The sequence below is a fragment of the Rana temporaria genome, chromosome 5 (genome assembly GCF_905171775.1).
Source record: "Rana temporaria chromosome 5, aRanTem1.1, whole genome shotgun sequence".
In the NCBI taxonomy this organism is placed as follows: domain Eukaryota; kingdom Metazoa; phylum Chordata; class Amphibia; order Anura; family Ranidae; genus Rana; species Rana temporaria.
Genome location: NC_053493.1, coordinates 235,278,759 through 235,301,437, shown reverse-complemented (window position 1 = coordinate 235,301,437; position 22,679 = coordinate 235,278,759). Strand labels below are relative to the sequence as shown.

General features: G+C 41.5%; 1 protein-coding gene across 9 annotated transcripts in view; it reads right to left on the bottom strand.

Annotated features, from left to right (window-relative positions):
* Nucleotides 1-22,679, bottom strand: part of RELCH (RAB11 binding and LisH domain, coiled-coil and HEAT repeat containing) — a 194,265-nt gene that overhangs the window by 116,861 nt on the left and 54,725 nt on the right. For all 9 annotated transcript variants that reach the window (XM_040353587.1, XM_040353588.1, XM_040353590.1 and 6 more), the window contains one exon: nt 3,613-3,726. In XM_040353587.1, coding sequence (XP_040209521.1) covers nt 3,613-3,726 — 114 coding nt within the window. The remainder of the gene's footprint in view (nt 1-3,612; nt 3,727-22,679) is intronic.

Genomic DNA, 22,679 nt, shown 5'->3' with positions numbered 1-22,679 from the left:
TTGTTCGCAAATCTAGGTGCTGCCAAAAACCAATGACATAAATAAGGTGCGATATGTTAAGAGTGGGATATTTTAGTTTGGGAAGATAAAAAAGTTATCTAAAAATCCATTAAAGATTCAAAATTTTCTATAGGCACATGTCTTCGCTATTGTATATGGATTTTTACAGAAAGACAGAAAGAAAGACAGAAAGAAAGACAGAAAGAAAGACAGAAAGAAAGAAAAGAAATGAAAAAAGAAAAGAAATGAAAAAAGAAAAGAAATGAAAAAAGAAAAGAAATGAAAAAAGAAAAGAAATGAAAAAAGAAAAGAAATGAAAAAAGAAAAGAAATGAAAAAAGAAAAGAAATGAAAAAAGAAAAGAAATGAAAAAAGAAAAGAAATGAAAAAAGAAAAGAAATGAAAAAAGAAAAGAAATGAAAAAAGAAAAGAAATGAAAAAAGAAAAGAAATGAAAAAAGAAAAGAAATGAAAAAAGAAAAGAAGATAGATAGATAGATAGATAGATAGATAGATAGATAGATAGATAGATAGATAGATAGGATAGATAGATAGGATAGATAGATAGGATAGATAGGATAGATAGATAGATAGAAGGATAGATAGATAGATAGAAGGATAGATAGATAGATAGATATGAAGAAAACAAAAATACAAGAAAAAGTGTGTAAAAAGATGTGCTCCATCTCTTCATAAATTCCGCGAGTCTAGCTTACCATGTACTTCATTGCTTTCCTGAAATGTACAATAAGCCCTGGTTCATGCAATGTGACAGTCCACAATTGCATGACCGGTTCCACCCTATTGCCAGCAAGGGAACGGTTCAAAATCGTTTACGACTTTGAAAAAGGTTCCTGCTCTACTTTTTTGTGGATTTAATTTTTGACTTGCATAGACTTCTGTTAAATGAAGTCGCAATTAAATCAAAAGTGCAAATTGCACTGATCTACGGCTTTGAAAATGTTGCTGAAGTAGCGTTATTTCAAAGCAGCACTGGTGTGGACCAGGGCTAAAAAGGACACATTTGGTAATTGGTAAATTCATTGCTTTGCACCTGAAACTCCCTTGGATCAGGAGCATACAGAGAACCTCAACTTCAGCTCCACTCATTTAATTCACTGCCTTGACCATTCAATCGTCTATTGTGGGAACCTCAGATCGCAGTCAGTTATGTCAGTTATGGGGCTTAACTAGGAGTCAGGCAGAAGGAATTCCCGTTATATGCTCTGAATACGGCTTACTAGTGAGAAGGAAAAAAACACAGGTGCTGCTCCCAAAATGTTGATCACATAAATTATATTACAAATGTAGCGCTGACATTCCTGTATATTGATGTGTGTTTGCATACTTTAATACAACGTCTATGGACATTGCTATGTTTAAGTATTTGGAGCCATCTAGTGACCAAATACTGGTAATGCAGAGAGATGTTTTGTTGAGGATTTTGGTTGCCTTGGAGACGAGGGGAGACAGGAGTGTAAACAAAAAAGCCTGCTGGGGGCTGATGCCGAGCTGCTGGGGAGCGAAAGGCTGAGCTTGGAGAGCTAGAGGACGGTGGCCGGATTGCAGAGACCGAGAGACACTCATCCGAGCATCAGAGAACCGGATCCATCCAGCGGAGCTGAACAGAGCTGACGGAGAAGCAAGTTGCAGTCACAGGACCCTGAACAAAAGTTACTACCCGGAGCTCCGATCCAGTGGGTGAGCGGGTCACGACCCACAGTTTGCTAAGTTTACACACAGTTAGACTCATATACAGGCCTCACTGGGAGTTATAGTTCCACAGAGGAGCAGAGGAACTGAAACTGAGAAGGCTTGAGGCCTATCTAATTTGACGTTTCAAGCGATTTTAAAATAGTTGTTGCAGTTATACCAGGAGCATTTTCACTTCAATTTGACTCATCAAAACTGTGGATTACAAATCACTTTAGCTAGCGAAGAAAAGAAGATCCAAGACCAAGTACTTTAAGTGAGATCTCACGCATAGCTAATAAAGTAGGGGGAGCTCCCAGGTATAAAATGTTTATGTATACTGTTTTCAAATAGCTTATGTTTAAATCAATTGTGCTGTCGTCTTACGTTGGGATGACAGCACAATTACTGTAATCACTTATTTGCATATTTCACAGTAAAATATATCTCTGGTTAAGTATCCAGTTGTTGTGGCGTACTGTTTTTCTCACTCCAAATGCAGTCAGTGGATCCTGGGGTTATAATACAGGTATTTTGTATTGTCTTACATTGTATTGTATTGCATTGCATTGCATCACAGCTGTGCCAAGGGGATTGAGCCAAGTTAGTGGGGTTTATTAGTAGAGTGCAGGCCCAAATTAAACCAGCAGCTCCTTCGGGGGTCAGTGCTACACAAAAAAATCTTTATAGTGTAATTTAAAGTGGTTGTAAACCCCACTTTATGACTTTTACCTACAGGTAAGCCTATAATAAGGCTTACCTGTAGGTATAAAGAATATCTCCTAAACCTGTACGGTTTAGGAGACATTCCCCCCGCAATGCGCCGCTGATTGCAGCGGCGCATGCGCAGCGGGGATCCTCAGCTAAAGGACCGGCAGCCACCAGACCTTGCCGAATTGAAGTCTCCCGCAAGCATGCACGTAATCGCCGCTCCAGCCAATCACAGCGCTGGAGCGGCGATACCCGGAACACACGCCGAGTCAAGAGGACATCTCGCTCGGCGTGGACCAGGTAAGTTCCTCTCACCTCGTTCCGAGGTAAGTATTTCATAATGAGCTAATATGCGGTGCATACTAGCTCATTATGGCTTTTGCCTTTCAGGTGAAAAAATAAATAAATAAATAATCGCAAGTTTACAACCGCTTTAAGGAATCAACATACCACTAAAGCTAGAAAAAAAAAAAGTTCCATACAGCAAAAGTGTTATTGCCTGTATTTTATAACTGCATACTATACAGAAAGTTAATTATTATCAGTAATTCACTGGTGGTGTGCCACATGCTGGTTTTTGTTAGCACAATGGCTAGGCAAAGAACCACAAAAAAAATAAAAAAAAGTTGGTAATTTTCTTCCAAGGGTTCATTGAACAGGGAGGTTCAAATGCCACCACGTCCTTTAAAAAATATTTGTTGGAGATCTGAACCCATGACATACAATATTCACCCATGAACAGGATTTAAAGCAATTGTACACAAACCATCTTGCACTGTATAGTTACTTTTTACAGCCGACATATTGTAGACTACCATGGACAAAACACCATGTTTGATAAGAGCCGGTGAGTGTTTTAGAATTTAATCCATATTCTACATAAGTGTTTTGAAAATCAGCAGTGCAAACGTTTTATATTAATTCATGGTAATTAACGTCATGGCATCTGCAGTCAGATCACATTTGGCATTGAATGGAAAACTATGGAAGGAAATTCCAAGAACAATATAAGCAGTTAGAAGGATATCCTTTTGCCTTGCTAGGATATTCCTCCATATTACATTGTTCTAAAATGGCGCTTTCCTGAGAAAAAGTCTCGGAACATAACTGTTTTTATACGCCGTCTTTTTACCTGAGGATTAGGCACCTTCTAGAGTTTCTATACAAACCAATAATAAACAGATTATACTTAAATGTAATGAGCACATTACCTGGTCATCATTTTCATCAGAAAAGGTTATAGAAGTAAGCTTGTGGTTATTTTCCAATAAATACTCATTCACAAGGAAATTTAGTGCTCTTTTTTCAAGATTTTTAATAGGTTCCTAGAATAAAAACAAAACCAAAAGCAGTTAGAAAAAGCTAGACATATTTTATATATATAAAAAAAGAAAGAAAAAAAAATACAAGAAAAAGTGTGTAAAAAGATGTGCTCCATCTCTTCATCCATTCCGCGAGTCTAGCTTACCAAAAGCTAGACATATTTGTGTAGGTCTTAAGAAAAACTACCAACCAGGTAAGAAAAATTCATCCAATACTCGCTTGTGTAGCCAAAACAATTTGCCTATATAAGCCCCCCCGACCTTTATTTGTATGTGGCACCTCTAGAGCTGCCTTCAAGAATAAAAAAGGAATGCATCTCGATGACTAATGCTCATGAGGAACTCCGATATGAAATCCAGGAAATTTCATAACACTTCCATAAAACCGCTACCATCGGTATTTTGAAACAGGACTATATTGTATATTAAGCAAGCCTCCAATCCTTATCTTAAAATACAGTCTTTGGCAGGGCAAATATTATGGATCTCAGGGGTAAAGGCAATCCTAAAATGCTAAAGGAAGTGATGACTTTAAACTGGAAAGAGGTAAACATACACACAATGGTTCGCTTCACCATCATCAAGGGGCAATGGCTTAAAATTAAAATAAATGACAAAAAGGCTATTTTCTCCAAAACTGACAGTGTTAAATTAATGGTTCCTAATGTCATGTGTTTTAGCTCTGTATATTTGTACATTTAAATGGGGGCCCTGCTCTCCTCATCTTAATGTACTATGCCGTTTGTCCATTCTTGTAACCAGTTCTGTTTTATGATATGCGATCAGAGAGAAAAATGACCTTCGGAAACAACAGCGAGTATAATACAGAATCTCCTTATGTGAGGAAGCAACTATGCGCATTGACGTCATCACGCCTTGCGTGACCCCGGAAGTGTGGGCATTCGCTTTAATTTGAAATTTTTTATTGCCGAAATGTGTGTTATTATGATGTTTTTGTTCATCCAACTGGAACATTTTTTATAATAAATTAGCTGTGTTTGAAAACAATAACACATTATTGGAGCCTTTGTCCTTTTGTATGCTTTGATTTCACTTGGGAGATCGTACTTTGGAGTAAGGCGGACAGATAGTGGCCATTGAATGAGGTGGAGGCTTGGAGCACACTACACCAAACAACCTGGATCCATGCCAGACCCCGCAGAGGGCTATATCTGCAGGCGACCTTGCTACAATAGAAGGTCCACTCCTTCCGTTAAGAGTTTCCATTTCTCCCGATGTACGTCCCATGAAGAGTCTCGTCCTTTTTATCCTTTGGTGGTGGTGGAAATTTTGAACATTCTCCCATTGTTCCCGGATTTATACTGTCTTAGAACCTGATCCACTTATCACTCTTTATAGACATTGCACTTAGGAGTCACTATTTATCCCTTCAGAGACATTGTCTTAAATTTTTCACGTATATGGTTTTTGATCATCATGTGTACTGTATGGTCTTGTCTTAAGGATATATACTTGCAATGTTTTTACATTATCACAGGATTTAAATTTATACTCTTAGCACAAATTTTTCCGTTTACTAGCTATGTTAAGTAGGCTCGCAAAGATTGCATCTAAATCGTTCATATTAAAATAATAAAAAAATAAAAAATAAATGGGAGGGGGAAAAAAAGTATCATGAAAGATGTGGGCTGCTATAGTTGACCTTTCCTTCTGAAAACGTTTCCTGGTTGATTGGCTATTCCCTTGGCATTGGCACTTGTAAAGTCACCAACCCAGAAAAAGAAGAGAGATACAGAGAATTTTGAATTTTTCTCCAATTTCATTTGTTGCATATTCATTTTAAGTCAACTAGCATTTTCAGAAGGTGTTGGTAATGCCAATCCACACATTTCTCTTAACAGATGTACTCAAAGATGTTGTTCATAGACAACAATCAGGATCAATATCTAAATTAAGACAAGGAAACTGACCACTCAAAACAACTTCAATTTTGCTATGCTCCAATTCCACAGCATCCGCTTCATAGTTTGCTTTTGGAACGGTGGTGGTGGGAAGAGGGCTGGGGGTGTCACGTTTTATTTTTTGGTTTCCAACGTGACATTTACTTGCAGTAACTTTAATTCTTCTTAAAAATGTTATCTTTCGAGTGAAAAAAAAAAAAAAAAAAAAAAATGTTATCTTTCAATATTTTTATTGAGGTTTTGCATAGAAAGACATAAGTAACATTTATGAGATAACTATACGGGTGTCTTTCATACAAGTAAAGCGTTGGAACTTGAAGGCATTAAACACCAAGTGGTGAGCGGTACTTGTGGGGTACATGTTGCTCGTCAAACCATTAACCACTTCCCTACCGGCCCATAGTAAAATGACGTCCACAAAGAACCTCTGCCGTTCAGAGTGGACGTCATATGACGTCCTGGGCTTTGTGGGGGGGGATATCTGAATGATGCCTGCAGCTAGAGGCATCATTCAGATATCCTTCTCTTGTGCCGGCGATTCTGCACAACGTAAGAAAGATCATAGCGGCGGTTCCGCCACTAGATGGTTCTTACAGGCGGCGGAAGGGGACATCCCCCCCCCTCCCGCCGCCATCCGGTGCTTCTCCGGGCTCTCCCGTGCCATCGGGGGCCCGGAGAACGAATCGTCCGGCGCTCGCAGGAAGCATAGAGATGACTGGTGACCAGATGGTCACCAGTCATCTCTATGACCGTCGGAGGACCCGGGCGCGATGTGATGACGTCACGCCCGGGTCCCCGTAAGTAAACAAAGCCGCAATTGCGGCTGCTAAGCAACGGTAAACATGAGATCTGTGAATTTTTTTTCACCGATCTCATGGTTTCCAGCCTGGAGGAGAGATGTGGGGTCTTATTGACCCCGCATCTCTCCATAAAGAGTACCTGTCACACACATTCCTATTACAAGGGATGTTTACATTCCTTGTAATAGGAATAAAAGTGATAATAAAAAAAATAAAATAAAACAAGTGTAAAAAAGAAATAAATATGTAAAAAAAAAAAAAAAAAAAAAAGAAATGCATTTTTTTTTTTTAAGGCCCCTGTCCCCAGTAGCTTGCGCGCAGAAGCGAACGCACACGCAAGTCCCGCCGACATATGTAAACGCCGTTTAAACCACATATGTGAGGTATCGCCGCATGCGCTAGAGTGCCAGCAACAATTCTAGCACTAGATCTCCTCTGTAAATCTAAACTGGTAACCTGTAAAAAAATTCAAAGCGTTGCCTATGGAGATTTTTAAGTACCGAAGTTTGGCGCCATTCCATGAGTGTGCGCAATTTTAAAGTGTGACATGTTAGGTATCTATTTACTTGGTGTAACATAATCTTTCATATTTTACAAAAAGATTGGGCTAACTTTACTGTTTTTTTTTTTTTTTTTTTTTTTGTTTAAAGATTTTATTGGAATTTTGAAATAAGTTGTACAATAAAGCAATAAGCATCTATTGATACATCAAGATAAATAACAGAACGAATGAAGTGAATTAAAAATATCCACGGAACAACAGAAGCCAAGAGAATACATATCTCTTTGTTTTTCATAACTGATGATAACAAGTAGAAAATTCTATCAGGAATAGTTAAAAAAAAAAAAAAAAAAAAAAAAAAAAAAAAAAAAAAAAAAAAAAAAATAGTAATACACCTCTTTCTTTTTTTTTTTTTATCTTCCAAATAAGAATCACCAAGCAAAACATAAAAAAGGGAAAAAAAAAAAAAAAGGTGGATAGGGAGTCTCGGTAATTTGTCACTTAAAAGGTCAGGGTAGTCTCAGTCAGAAGTAGGGTGATGGGATAAGTTACGAAACTCTGTAGAGTCAGTAAAGGTTTTGTTATTTTTTTAATTCATGAAACAATTTTTTTCCAAAAAAAAGGCGTTTGAAAAATTATTGCGCAAATACCGTGCAGAATAAAAGGTTTCAATGACCGTCGTTTTATTCCCTAGGGTGTCTGCTAAAAAAACATATATAATGTTTGGGGGTTCTGCGTAATTTTCTAGCAAAAAAATGATGATTTGTACATGTAAGAGAGAAGTGACAGAATAGGCCCGGTATGGAGGTGTGTATAAAAGCCCTGTATGGAAGAGGTTAATGGAGTTCTTTCTTCCTTGTCCCGACACCCCTAGTGGGATCAGACTAAAATTTGCATTAAATTTAAATTGTCAAGTATTAAAATCGTGACCAACAATAGCAGCTATACCTACTAGCATAACCTTTGCAATGTATTCAGTAATAGTACAGGCTCATTAGTGAGATGGTTGCAGAGAGAGCTACAGGGTTTGGTCCCATAATGCAACAATATTGGATTTCAATTATATTTTCCCTTACCGTCCACCTCTGCAGACTAGTTTACCTTAAGTGGAAATCTAATTTACTAATGAAAGATAATTATTATGAGATTATGCACTCCTAATTGCTAGCAAGTGTTTACTATTCATTTACCTAGGGACCAATTAATACAAATACATGAGAATGATGAAATTAATTTACAGTAAGCTTACTGTATACATACACACTATATATATATATATATATATATATATATATATATATATATATATATATATATATATATATATATATATACACACACACACACGCATATACATACACACACACACACACACACACACACACATACATACACAATGTACACAGTATGTACACGTAGCGCACACACACCACTCAGAATTTGAAGTGTTATGGTGGCCTATACACGCTTTAGCAAATTATCGATTTAGTTTCCGATTATGTATTCATTGGCAGTTCACAGAGGGCGGCCCACATCTCATCATATTAAAAACATATATCGATGACCCTTGCAATCCATCTTTTGGAATTCTACCATACCCCATTCTAGAATGCAATTTCGGGCTAATGTAAATGTGGAAATGCGTTTTTTTTTTCTTCAGCAGTTATTAAAGGGGTTGTAAATGAAAAAAAAAAATTCATAATAAGCATCCTTTACCTGCAGACATTCCTCTTTTCACTTCCTCATTGTTAGTTTTTGCTCAGAAGTTGCTCTATTTCTTCTCTGTTCTGTTCACTTCCTGCTTGTCTGATTGTTAGTCACCACTGTGACGGGAGGCTTTACTGCGGTGGTCAGTAACATGCTCACCCCCTCCTGGGAACTACATCTGTGTGTCAGGATGCGCTCTACGTGTTAGAGACTTCAAGGAGGTGTGAATTACTAGGCGTGCCACAATTCAAACTGGGAAATGTAGTTCTTACATGAACGAGCGATGCAAACCAGGAAGTGAATGAGAGAACAGAAACTAGAATGCCGGAGGTGATATAGATGAAGGAATTTAATAGGTATTTACTCGTTTTTTAACAGAATCATTACACTATTCTGTCTGTCTACCTTGCAGACATTAATTTTAGGCAAAACATTTTTTTTTCCTTTAGTGACCCTTTAAGCCTAAATATAGGATATTTGTTTTGTAACAAATATTGGGGTAGTTTCTTATACTTCAACGTACTCAGTATAGCTAAATAACTATAGGCATACAGACTATTTACTTGGTGAATCTTCCCACAGCTAAGGAAATAAGGCAAAGCTGTGCTCACCTTGTATACCCAATAATGTACAAGGTAAATTAAAAAACAATTCCAATGGTACACCAGCCCCAGTGAGTTGCGTTCTTTTACAGCTAGGGTTTTCATCCTAATTATTGTAGTGTAAAGTGGGAGAAAGGAGAAGATAAAAGAACAGCATTAAAAAAAAAATGCAGATCTGCAGTTACTCATTAACTATCTATATCAGGGGTCCTCAAACTACGGCCCGCGGGCCACATGAGGCCCGCAGAGGACTTGTAACCGGCCCACCCAACCTGACAGGCAACACCGGTTACACTGCAGGTTGTAACACTCTGTGTCACGGAGATGACAGTGTTAACAGTTCTGGCGCGCTGTGATAAATGTCCCGCCCTCCTCCTCCTAGACTAGCTTGTGTGATAGAGCCAGTGTTCTGTCTATCAGATGAGCTGGTCTAGGAGGAGGAGGGCGGGACATTTTTCACAGTGCGCCAGAACTGTTACCAACACTGTGAGCACAGCGTGACACAGCGGGACCGTCACAGCAGTTGGGTGAGCAGTGGCACAGTAAGGAGAAAGTGCTGTGAGGGGCTTATGATAGTGAGGGAGGGAGGGGGGGGGGGCTTGCGATGGTGAGGGGGGCTGATATTGATGTAATGATGATGATGATGATGGTGGGGGGGGGCTGATGATGATGTAATAATGATGATGATGATGGTGGGGGGGGCTGATGATGATGTAATAATGATGATGATGATGATGGTGGGGGGGGGGGGGCTAATGATGATGATGGTGGGGGGGGGCTGATGATGATAAAATGATGATGTAATGATGGTGGGAGGGGCTGATGATGATGGTGGGGGGGCTTGCAATGAGGGGCTGATGATGTAATGATGAAGGTGGGGGGCTTGCAATGAGGGGCTTGCAATTGTGAGGGGGGGGTTGCAATGAGGGGCTGATGATGGTGAGGGGGGCTTGCAAAGGTAAGGGGGGGTTGCAATGAGGGTCTGATGATGATGATGATGTAATGATGATTGGGGGGGCTTGCAATGATCTTGATCGGCTTGCAATTAATGATTGTGAGGGGGGCTTGTAATGAGGGGCTTACAATGATGATGGCGAGGGGGGGCTTGCAATGAGAGGATGCTCACGATGATGATGATGATGATGATGATGATGATGATGATGATGTAATGATGATGATGTAATGATGATGATGTAATGATGATGGTGAGGTGGGGGGCTTGCAATGATCATGGTCGGTTTGCAATTAATGATTGTGAGGGGGGGGGGGGGGTTGCAATGAGGGGCTTATAATGATGAAGGGGGAGGGTTGCAATGATCGTTAGGGGCTTGAAATGGTGAGAGGGGGGGCTTAGGAATTTTTTTTTAGATTTTTTATAGTCCGGCCCTCTAACGATCTGAGGGACAGTGAACCGGCCCCCTGTTTAAAAAGTTTGAGGACCCCTGATCTATATGATGAATCGCTGCCTAGAAAAGTTTATTTAAAAGTGACTGTCGGCAGCTGCACAGTGGGGGACCTGATGCGCGTGGCCGACGGTAGCGATCGCTAAAGGGCACATGCGATTGCATGCACGAGAAGCTGTGCGGGGGTTTGTGTGTCAACACACAAATCCCTGTGCTGTCAGAGGAGAGAAGACAGATTGCGTGTTTCTACAAAGTAAAAACAGCGATCCGTTATCTCTCCTAGTTAGTCAAACCCCCCACAGTTAGAACACACAATAGGCAACACAGTTAACCCCTTGACCTCCCCCTAGTGTTAACCCCTTCCCTGCCAGTGACATTTACATAGTAATCAGTGCATATTTATAGCACCGATCACTCTGTAAATGTCAATGGTCCCAAAAATGTGTCAAAAGTGTCCGACCTGTCTGCCGCAATACCGATAAAAATTACAGATCACCGCCATTACTAGCAAAAAAAAAATAAATCTTTCCTGTAGTTTGTAGACGTTATAACTTTTGCACAAACCAATCAATCTACCAATCAATCTATTTTTTACCAAAAATACGAAGAATATGTATTGGCCTAAACTGAGGAAAAAAAGGTTTTTGTTTTTTAACCACTTCCCGCCCGATCAATAGTAAATTGACGTCTGGGAAGTGGTTCTGAAATCCTGACTGGATGTCTATTGACGTCCTGCAGGATAACATGCCGGCGTGGGGGTGCGCAGAGCGGCGATCGGTGATGCGGGGTGTCCGACACCCTGCATCTCCGATCTCGGTAAAGAGCCTCCAGCGGAGGCTCTTTACCACGTGATCAGCCGTCCGATCACGATGTAAACAGGAAGAGCCGTTGATCGTCTGACAGACGCGAGTAGAGGAGAGCCGATCTGTGGCTCTCCTGACAGGGAGGGGTTTGCACCGATTGTTTATCAGTGCAGCCCCCCCTCGGATGCCCACACTGGACCACCAGCAAAGCTACCAGGACCACCAGGGAAGGGGGCAACATGTGTATGGCCAGGTATCCCCCATGGCCACCCACATGTTAAAAAAAAAAAAATACAATAGATGCCAATCAGTACCCACAAATGGGCACTGTCAAAAATTAGTAAATAAATGATGCCCAGCAATGCCATCAGTGCCACCCCTCAGTGTCTATCAGTGCCACCCATGAGTGCCGCCTCATCGGTGCCCATCAGTGCCAACTCATTGGTGCCCGTAATTGAAGAAGAAAACGTACTTATTTAAAATAAAAAAAATACAGAAAAAAAACAAAATTTTCGCTATTTTTTTTAGTTGTTGCGCAACAAATAAAAACCGCAGAGGTGATCAAATACCACCAAAAGAAAGCTCTATTTGTGGGAACAAAATTATAAAAAAAATAAAAAAAATAGGTACAGTGTAGCATGGCCGCACAATTGTCATTCAAAGTGCGACAGCGCTGAAAGCTGGCTTGGGCAGGAAGGTGCGCAAGTGCCTGGTATGAAAGCGGTTAAAAAAAATTGGGATATTTACTATAGCAAAAAATAAAACATTGTTTTTTTTCTAAATTGTAGCTCTTTTGTTTATGGCGCAAAAAATAAAAGCTGCAGAGGTGATCAAATACCACCAAAAAAAAGCTCTATTTGTGGGGAAAAAAACGACATACATTTTCCTTGGGTACAGCGTCGCACGACCACAAAATTGTCAGTTAAAGCGATGCAGCGCTGTATCGCAAAAAATGGCCTGGTTACTGAGCAGCCAAATCTTCTGGGGCTGAAGTGGTTAAAAGGGGTTGTAAAGGTTTGTTTTTTATTTTCCAATTAGGTTCCTTTAAGCTAGTGCATTGTTGGTTCACTTACCTTTTCCTTCAATTTCCCTTCTATAAATATTTTTTTCTTTGTCTGAATTTCTCACTTCCTGTTCCACCTCTGTCAGCTTGCCCCCATCATCCAAGCCGTTCTGGCTGGGGGTTAGTCACGTGCTAACCCCCTCCCTTGGGACTACATCCCTGCGGGGAGATGCTGCGTACGTTCACAGGCACGGGAGGCAGGGGATCCGCGGGCGTGTCTAAGACGCTGTAACTTCTCCTCCCGTGCCTTGTTATTGTACCGAATGACCATCTAAGCTGCACAGCCCTGCCTTAACTCCACCCCCTTATTTGCTCCATTGAGAGTTAGACTCAGGATCGTCGGCTTGTTCTCATTATGTGACGATAAAGTGCCACTTGCGCATGCGCGATGCTGCTAAGCCTCAATGGAATTGTAGTTCCTTTGATGCCGTGACGTAGACGTGCTCCAAAACCCAGTAGTTGAGGAGAGAATCGATTTTGCTTTTAAATGTCCTTATTTCTTCTGAGAAATCCTTACTTCCTGTTCTTCTGTCTAACTACACACAGTAATGTGAGGCTTTCTCCCTGGTGTAAAGTGTCATGCTCGCCCCCTCCCTTGTACTACAGAAGAGTCAGAAATAAGGACATTTAAAAGCAAAATCGAAGGATGAGGTAAGTGAAGGAGGACTGCTCTAAGGTAAAGGAAGCTATTAAGGGAAAAAAATAAAAACTATTTTTACCTTTACAACCCCTTTAAGTTTGGTTTTAAACAATAACTGAAATCTGAAAAACTACCACTAGATGGCATACAAAAGCTGTAAAAGTGTAACTCTAGGAAGAAAAGTAACAATGTACAGCTTGCATATTATAAATCATAAACAAAACGAATCTGTTCCCATTCTGATTAATAACCATTCATGTATATTCCAAAACCCTAATACAATGTTTCTGAATAGCTTCAGATTTGCTTCAAGTTTAAGATGAAAGGAAAACCAATAGCGCTAGAGGGGAGATCTGGAGTTTTTTTTTTTTTTCAACCTACTGTATTATATATATATATATATATATATATATATATATATATATATATATATATAAAAAAATCAGTGTATACTCAGTTTTAGGGTTTGTGTTCTCCGGCGGCAGCATTATACTGTGGCTGTCGGTGTGCACTGTGAAGGAAGCCATGCGGTTGTGTTGTTGCGACGCGTCTCACTGTTTATTTTTTTTCAACTAAATTGAAATGTCACAACATTACATTTCATTCATCTTTATTCACTTCAGCGGGTTATAATGTAGTATAGTGCGTGGAAACATACTGCTCTGGAAAAAACAGAGCGTATAAAAGAATAGCAGTTTATCCCCTCCCCCTTCATAATACACTGATGAGCGCTGCATTAGCTGATCAAATGTTTTTTTTTGCGAATAACAGGGTTACACAGATCAAAATTTAGGCGCCTTCTGCTACAATGGCCGAACTTCAATAAGTGTATACCCAGCTTAAAGTAGAACTATAGGCATTTTCCCCATTCTGAATAGAGTAAGGGAGGGTTATAACTCCTGTAAGGTTTATTTTTGCTATCTTTGTCCCATGGGGCAGGAGATTTACATTCACTTCCTGTCCCATAGCCAAACAGAAAATCCCTGCAAAGGGAATCTCTTGGGGACCCGCAGATCTAGTGTCTCCATTGGAAGATTTGTCCTCTTACTTTTCTGGGGACAACCCAAAATGTGAGATTTTCTTTTACTTTGATAATGGTAAACAGGACAAATAGAGAGGGTGAATCTCCCCAATGGGGGCACAGACAGCAATAAGGACTGACAGGTGTTCTAATCCCTCTCCACTCTATCCAGAGCAAAAACGTTTTGCCTTTAGTTATACTTTAAGTTAAACCCACAACTCAGAGGTGTAACTACAACCTCCAGGGCCCTGGTGCAAGAAACCACGAAGGGCCCCCCTGACCCCCATCCCAGGGCCCTTTCCATCAGTATCAGGAGCCCTTCCCTCAAAGCCCGGGTCCCTTTACTCCCATTCTGTGGCCCTTTATTACTCTCAGGCCCCGTACACACGGCCGAGGAACTCGACGTGCCAAACACGTCGAGTTCAGGGATGAAGCCGCCGAGGAGCTCGGCGGGCCGCCTTCTCCCATAGAACAACGAGAAAATAGAGAACATGTTCTCTATTTTCTCGACGAGTTCCTCGGCGGCTCCATCGGGCCAAAAGTGTACAGACGACAGAGTTTCTCGGCAGAATCCGGGTTTGACCGAGTTTCTCGGTGAATTCTGCCGAGAAACTCTGTCGTGTGTACGAGGCCTCAGACAGCAGGCCCCCTTCCTGTATAATGAGACTTTGTTCTATACAATTGTCTGATACACCTACCAATATGGACAGTCTGGTACCTACCAGACATACTAAGCTGTCCAATGCATCCTTATTCAATCCACCTGGTTTTGTCGCTCCCTCTGTACAAACATTTAAGGAGTTGATATTGAAAGACATAGTGGACTTGAAAGTCCCTAGATCCGGGAACAATTCTGAATTCCAGAATCATCTTAAACAGATTTGTGCACGGAATGATCTGGTGATATGCCCAGCTGATAAGGGCGGGGGTGTTATACTGAATACAAGTGATTATTTGACTGAAATAAATAGGCTTTTATCCGATACAACCACTTATAGCCAATTCGCCAATAACCCCACAGTCAAGTATAAGAAGGAACTCAAGGCTTTAATTGATGAGGGCTTCTCTCTGGGCATACTCAATAAAAAGGAGAAGACTCAATTGGTACCATCAGCACCCAGAATTCCCATAATGTACTACCTACCGAAGGTGCACAAAAGCACGACCAATCCGCCTGGCCGGCCGATCATCAGCGGCATAGATTCCATAACTGCACGTATCGGTAGATACATAGACGAGTTCTTACAACCATTGGTCACTACCACCTCCTTCGTATCTACGTGATATGACACAAGTTAACTTGTTGGAAGATTTTGGTTGGAGGGAGGGAATTATCTTGGCCATTGCAGATGTTAATTCTCTGTATACCATTATTTCCCACACCCATGGCTTAGAAGCAGTTAGATTCTATCTCCAACAAGATACCTCACTATCAGTGATCCAAAAAGATTTCATTATTCATTTGTTGATTTTCGTCACTAGCCACAATTATTTTTGGTTTGGTAATAATTATTACTTACAAAAATGCGGAGTGGCGATGGGAGCCAAGTTTGCCCCGAGCTTGGCGAACCTTTTTATGGCTTTTTGGGAAAGAGAAGTAATTGACATCAATCCTCCCAGTCAACTCAGGCTTTGGAAAAGATATATTGATGAAATCTTGATATTATGGGAGGGTGACCTCTCATCTCTAGAGGATTTTTTTTCTGGGTTAAATAACAACGACAGAGGCATTTTCTTGAAGTATGAGGTAAGTGATTCACAGATCCATTTCTTGGATCTCAACATCCTAGTGAGGGATGATGCTGTGATAACTACCACTTATTTCAAGGAAACTGATCGTAATGCCTATATCCCACTCACCAGTTGCCACCACCCCCAATGGCTTAAAGCGGTCCCGAAAGACAACATATAATATTGATTCATTTATCACTTGCTCCAGTGAATGTGTCGTATATCTCATACAATGCCCATGTTCTAGGCAATATATTGGTCGGACTAAAAGAGCTCTCCATATAAGATTGGAGGAGCATGTGGGCAATATCAAACGGGGCTTCCCTAAGCATAACCTGTCTAAGCACTATGCCAAATACCATGCTAAAGATATCAAAAGGGACCCTGTTTTTACCGATTGAGAAATTATGCCCACATTGGAGGCGGACTAATAAAGTCTGTTCCATTTCTAAACTTGAGACTCAATGGATTTTTAACATGAAATCTTTTATTCCGTACGGGTTAAACGTAGACTGGGACATAAATAATACCTAAGAGGTTTTAAATAATATTTAGATGTCTCTTATTTTACCTGTTTTAATTACCTTTGAATTTTTGTATTTCTTTTAAATGTATAACTTTTTTATTCATTTTTTTTTAACATTTTAATGTTTATATATATGCCTTAATTAGTATGTATATAATAGTTATGCATTTGCAACTCAAAAGGTGTTATTATGGTGGCGTCTCGCTCTGGCTTTTTCTTTGTCATTGCTTGAATCCATAGAATTGTAGTTCTCCTTTCTTTCCACAAGATGGCAGATGTCTGCCCATACTCTTTTTAAGTCTGCATACTCCATAGATGTTGCACGTTAATATGTGTACGCTTATTTTGCCTTTCCCATACTTCCTTTGCATTTGCCCTCATTCAAAATGGCGTCGTAGTGCTATATAAGGGATTCAGTGATGACGCACGCTCAGCAGCCTATCCCCGACGATGTCCTTTGATGACGAAACGCGTAGGTGTGGCCTAGCTGAGTGACGTCATCACGCACCGTACGGAGACACGCAACGACAGAGTCAAGCAGACGAAGGAAGCTTAGAGGAGACGCCGCTTCCCCTTATGTGTCATTGCGCCCAAAGTTCTACCTAACTGTAAGTGCATCCTACCTTCATTAAAATCAGCCATCACACGGTTTTACACTATGTGGTCCCCTTGTTTTTTCTTTTCATGGGAGCCTGAATGAGGCACAGATTTACTGGAGTGTACATGGTTTGGAATTGTCCCTTGCATCTTCCACATCCAGAGATAGTCCTATTGGGAAGACTCTAAACATCCCTGAGCCTTATTAGACCGCTGCAATAACGGTCAACCCAGCTGGTAAGGAGACTACATTTCACACATTGGGTGCCCTTTCCGGTGGAGGATCTCTGTTTCACCTTTACTTATGAGCACTTCATGAACTTTTTTTTCATTCATTCGGTCGGATGAGGATTAGGTTTATGGACTATTATTATTTTTCACATATATGTCACGGTTATTCATACCAATATTGTTCAACTGAATATTGGCTGTCATTGTTCACTGAGCGCTGTACTTTGTTTTTTATTGTTTATTTACTTTGGTAAATTAAGTATTAGTACTAGCAGCTTTATATACACCAACGTGTGTCGTATTTGTTAGCGCAGTGTTTTTTTCTTCCTTTCAGGATAGAAAATCTTTTTTTCATTCTTCCTGTATAATTGGCAGTGCATGGCAGTCACAGAGCGCTAGGGCGGGACAGGGCCCGTCACAGAGCGCTAGGGCAGGGGCAGTCAGTGAGCGGTAGGGCAGGGGCAGTCAGTGAGCGGTAGGGCAGGGGCAGTCAGTGAGCGATAAGGCAGGGGCAGTCAGTGAGCGGTAAGGCAGGGGCAGTCAGTGAGCGATAAGGCAGGGGCAGTCAGTGAGCGATAAGGCAGGGGCAGTCAGTGAGCGATAAGGCAGGGGCAGTCAGTGAGCATGGTGATCCATCAGTCACTTTCTACAATTCCAGGGCTTTGTAAAAAGATAGGTGGGGGAATTACCAGTCTCAGTGTGCCCCAACAGCTGGGGGATCTACCAAACTCAGCTGGCACTTACAGCTGTGAAATTATCAGTCCCAGTGTGTTCCAACAGGTGGGGATTGGGGAACCACCAGTCCCAGTAAGCCCTGACAGGGGGGAGGATCTACCAGTACCAGCATGCTCCAAAGACAGGGACATCACAATTTCCAATGTGCTGTTGGCTAAAGAACTAGTAGCCCCAGTGTGTGCCGACAATCAGAGGGTGTTCCCTCAAATGATGGAACATGTTGACTTTTAGTTCTTTGGCAGGGAATGCTAGTTTAAGTCCAATAAACATCTACAAGTCCAAGCATGGCCTGATAGAGAACTACAGGTCCCAGCATGGCCTGATAGAAAACTACAAGTGCCATCATGCCCTGATAAAGAACAATTTCTTTATTAGGGTATACTGGCACTTGTGGTTTTCTATCAGGTCATGCTGGGACTTTTAGTTCTCTGCCAAGGCATGATGGGTCCTGTGGTGCTCTTTTGGACTATGCTGACCTGTGTCCCTCCCTCCGTTCAACCAGCAGAGTGCACTCACTTGCTATGATTATCTTGAGGGAGGAATGTCCCAGGCAGTCACCAGGGTGAACTGTAGACAGCATTCTCTGGTGTCTCAGGTGTTGAGAGGTGGGCATGGTGAAAGAGAAAAAACCCAGGCCCAGGGTGATGCCCCTCTCCTGGCTCTGGTGGTTCTTGTGGAAGGCAACAGTGGAGGAGGTCGTGCCCACCGTCTCGGCCAGCAAAGTCTTCCCGCTCTTAATGTGGCCCAGCACCCACACATTTGGCTTTAGAGTCTCCCCCTCTGCAGAAGCAAAGAGTTCCAGCATTGTGATTGAAAGCTTCCTGGTTGTGCACTACTTCTCCTTCCCTCCCAGAAACAAATGGTGGGGAACTGTGCAGGAGAATCAATTACTTCAACTCAGGATTCACCTCAGGGATGTTCTTAGCAAGAGTGACCCGAGGGAGCCTGATCTGCTTCTGGTGGAGGAGGTAGGGGAGGGATCTCTTTCCTGGCATGAATTTGTACAATGTCCGATGTGAAACCTCACACTTATCTGTGGGCACCCGAGACAGTTTCGCTGTCCCAATAGTTGGCATGTCAACTATGTTCCTGCTGCCTTGGGGGCCCCCCGCATTAGCGGAACACCAGGGCCCGGTCACAAGTCACATGTGCGACTGCTGCAACCCTGGTAGTTCCGCCACTGCCACAACTGAAAAGAAGTCCAGAGTCAGAGATGAGCCCTATGGCACCATGTGAGTGCCGCTGCTGAAAATAATTTATATATAGGAGGGTTGACTGGGATTCAGTTTTTTGTTATACTGAAACACAATGCACGTCCACTGGCCAGTAAGCTACTGTTGAATGGACAGACTAGTTGAAATTGAAAAGCAGAAGAGACTTCCTCTATTAAAGTGGTTGTTAACCCCCAATAGTCACTTTTACCTCTAGGTAAGCCTAGAATAAGGCTTACCTAGAGGTAGTGGAAATATCTCCTAAAAGTGCATCATTTAAGAGATATTTACCTTGTAGTGCTCCAATGTCATCAGCGCATGCGCTGTGAAGAAATGGACCTCCGTGCAGTTTCTTCTCTCCCAAGTGCCGTTACTGACGGCTCCCACAGGCACACACGGAGTGATGTCATGCGGCTCTGGCCAGTCACAGAGAGTCTGCCCCCTACCCAGTAGGAAGAGGGGCGAAGATGAATGCGGCCACCTGTGGGGACAGCGCAGGCTTTGTTTACAGTGCCACATTATGGGCTAGTTCTCTAGCTGTGCTGGGAAATCAGCCTGCTCTCCTTCAATGATCAGACTTGTCCTGACACTTTCCTAGCCCTCTCTCTCACACACACACACACACACACTGCAGCTTCTCCTTCCCCCAGCTAAGATAAGAGGCAATGTGATCACAAAGGGGAAACAAAATGTGCCTATGATTTTTTACATCTAAAAAATACTGGACATTTGCGGGGGGGGATTTGCAGTTTTTTTTTGCACAGTAGCCTGCAAAGCGTTGAAACTGATCAGTGGATATCAATGTCATGCTCCTCCAGCTCTGTACCAAGGTATGGGCTTTCAGCTGCTGGAGCGTCAGACTGTGGGTGCAGCGATTACAGCACTCGTGTCCCATCAAGAGGTTCAAGTTTGCCTACCACAGTGGGAGATAGTGGGAGACGGGACGTGTAGTTCATTCATTGACATGCCGTCATGAACGGTGAGAGGGGTTTTATTTCCCCAAATATGATGCAAAAAAATGCAAGTTAGCCTTTAAACTTTATTTTGCAAATGGAGAAATATGTTACCTGCCTTTTAAAATGGATTTGCCAACACCCTGCCTGGACCGACAGCTCCAGAAGTCTATAGCTTCCAAAAGGTATTTTGCAACTATCACTCACCAGGGATTAACAAAATTTAAAAATATTGGGGTGCCTATAGAGTACCCATCACAGGGCATTGGTAAAGGAAGATCAGTTCTCACTTTGTGGTTAAAAACCTTTTTGTTTAGCCAACATGAAACAAAATCTGCTTTTGGCAAGTCTCACGTTTATGCACACTTACTGTTGTCCAAACTGCAGTCACTTTAGGAAGACTGGTCTGGTTTTACAATAATGTGTGGCTCAGAGTTAATATGGTTACAATGAATTATCTAACCAGCAGCGGATTATAAAGGACACTCTGCTTGACGTTATCTAAACAGCATGACGGTGGGGAGATTGTACAGTACTCAGCAATCAAAAGGAAGCAATATTACTAATAGGAAACTAAGGGTTTCCTTAGACAGAACAGTTTAAGATATCAATGTCAGTTCTGGTCTCTACTACAAGATTATGGTCTGGATACACAGTTGTGACTTAACATATACTATATATCCTTCCTCTGCTCTGACCCTTTCACATACAGTATATTACAGATCAAATGAAGACCACTTACACCAGCAACATCTCATCTGTCAAGTACATATCAAAATCCCATACTTTATACAATTTCTCTATTGTGTAAGCTAAGAAATATCGTCCACAAGTACAGAGCTCAGCAGCCAGGTCATCTCTTCGGAGCAGAATCACACGATTTTGGCCCTATAGACTTTAAAATGTGAAGTCTACCCCCCCCCCCCCCCAAAAAAAAGTGTGTGTGTGTATATATAAATATATATATTAGGGCTGTTACTGATCAAAATTTTTCTGTTCGATTAATTGTTTTTTTTAAATTGATTAATCGACTAATTTCGATTAATTAGAACGCACATACAGATCCAACTACTTTTAGCTGATCTCCTCCTTGCAGGCTGATTCCCAGTGCAGCTACAAAGAACTGGAAAAATGGATAGCAGGATACAAAAAACACACAAAGGCAGTGCTCAATGGGAATAGCATTAGAACTTTTATAGTCTTCAAGTAGGTAACAAAATACATATTGCACTGGAGATAAAATCGATGTAGCTACATAAACTGTAAAAATGGTGCGAGTAATACCAAACGGTACCAAAAGCAGTCATAAAAACATGTAGCCAAGTATGATACTGGTATAAAAATGTGTACAACGATACCACTGCTGAATCCAGATGAGGAGAGGTTAACATCGGTCCGTCGATATGTAGATGTCCCACGAAGGGAACTATCACAACTCCCAGTGGATGGTTGTAGAATCCCAGGTTGATAGAGGGAAGTGATAGAGGGAAGTGTAACAGCCCTTGCGCGTGGCAGATAGTAAGGTCCCGCCAGCATGCAGATATGAAGGCACAGCAAAGGAGCCCTTCAGATGGACACGGCAAGCCCTGCTGGTGTCCGTGACATTACTGGATCTCCGACGGAGCTCCCTGAAGCCGGCGGAGAGGTGAGTACCAATCATAATCATTTTAAATCGATCAAAAAGATTTTGATCGATCAAAAAAAATTAAAGATTAATCGATTAATTAAAAGTTAATTTGCACAGCCCTAATATATATATATATATATATATATATATAAATATATATATAAAACACACACACACACATATATATATATATATATATATATATATATATATATATATATATATATACGAAAATGACTCTTCAATTTTTTTAAATGGGCACAGTGGCCGTCCTATCTTAGGTTGCAATATTGAGGCTGGCCGCTAGGTGGCGCTTCCATTGCGGTCGGCGTAGAATATGTAAATTCGTAGATACGCCGATTCACGAACGTACGCCCGGCCGCCACAGTACATTTACGCCGTTTCCATAAGGCAATATTAGGCCTAAAGTTATTCCATCTAATAGATGGAATAGTAATGTTAAAGTATGGCCGCCGTTCCCGCTTCGAAATTCGAAATTTTTACGCCGTTTTGCGCAAGTCGTCTGTGAATAGGGATTTACGTCGTTTACGTCCACGTTGAAATCAATAGGCCCGTGCGGCGTACTTAGCCGCAATGCACACTGGGAAATGTAGGTGCCCGGCGCATGCGCAGTTGAAAAAAACCCGTCAAAAACGTAAGGTCAAGCGCATTAACATAAAACGCCCCCTTACACACACACATTTGAATTAGGCGCCCTTACGCCCGCCCGCTTTAGGCTACGCTGCTGTAACTTAGCAGGCAAGTACTTTGAGAATCAAGTACTTGCCTCGCTAACTTACGGCGGCGTAGCCTAAACACGCTAAGCTACGCCGCCGCAACTTTGCACCATTCTCTCTGAATCTACCTATTAGTGGTCAGAGT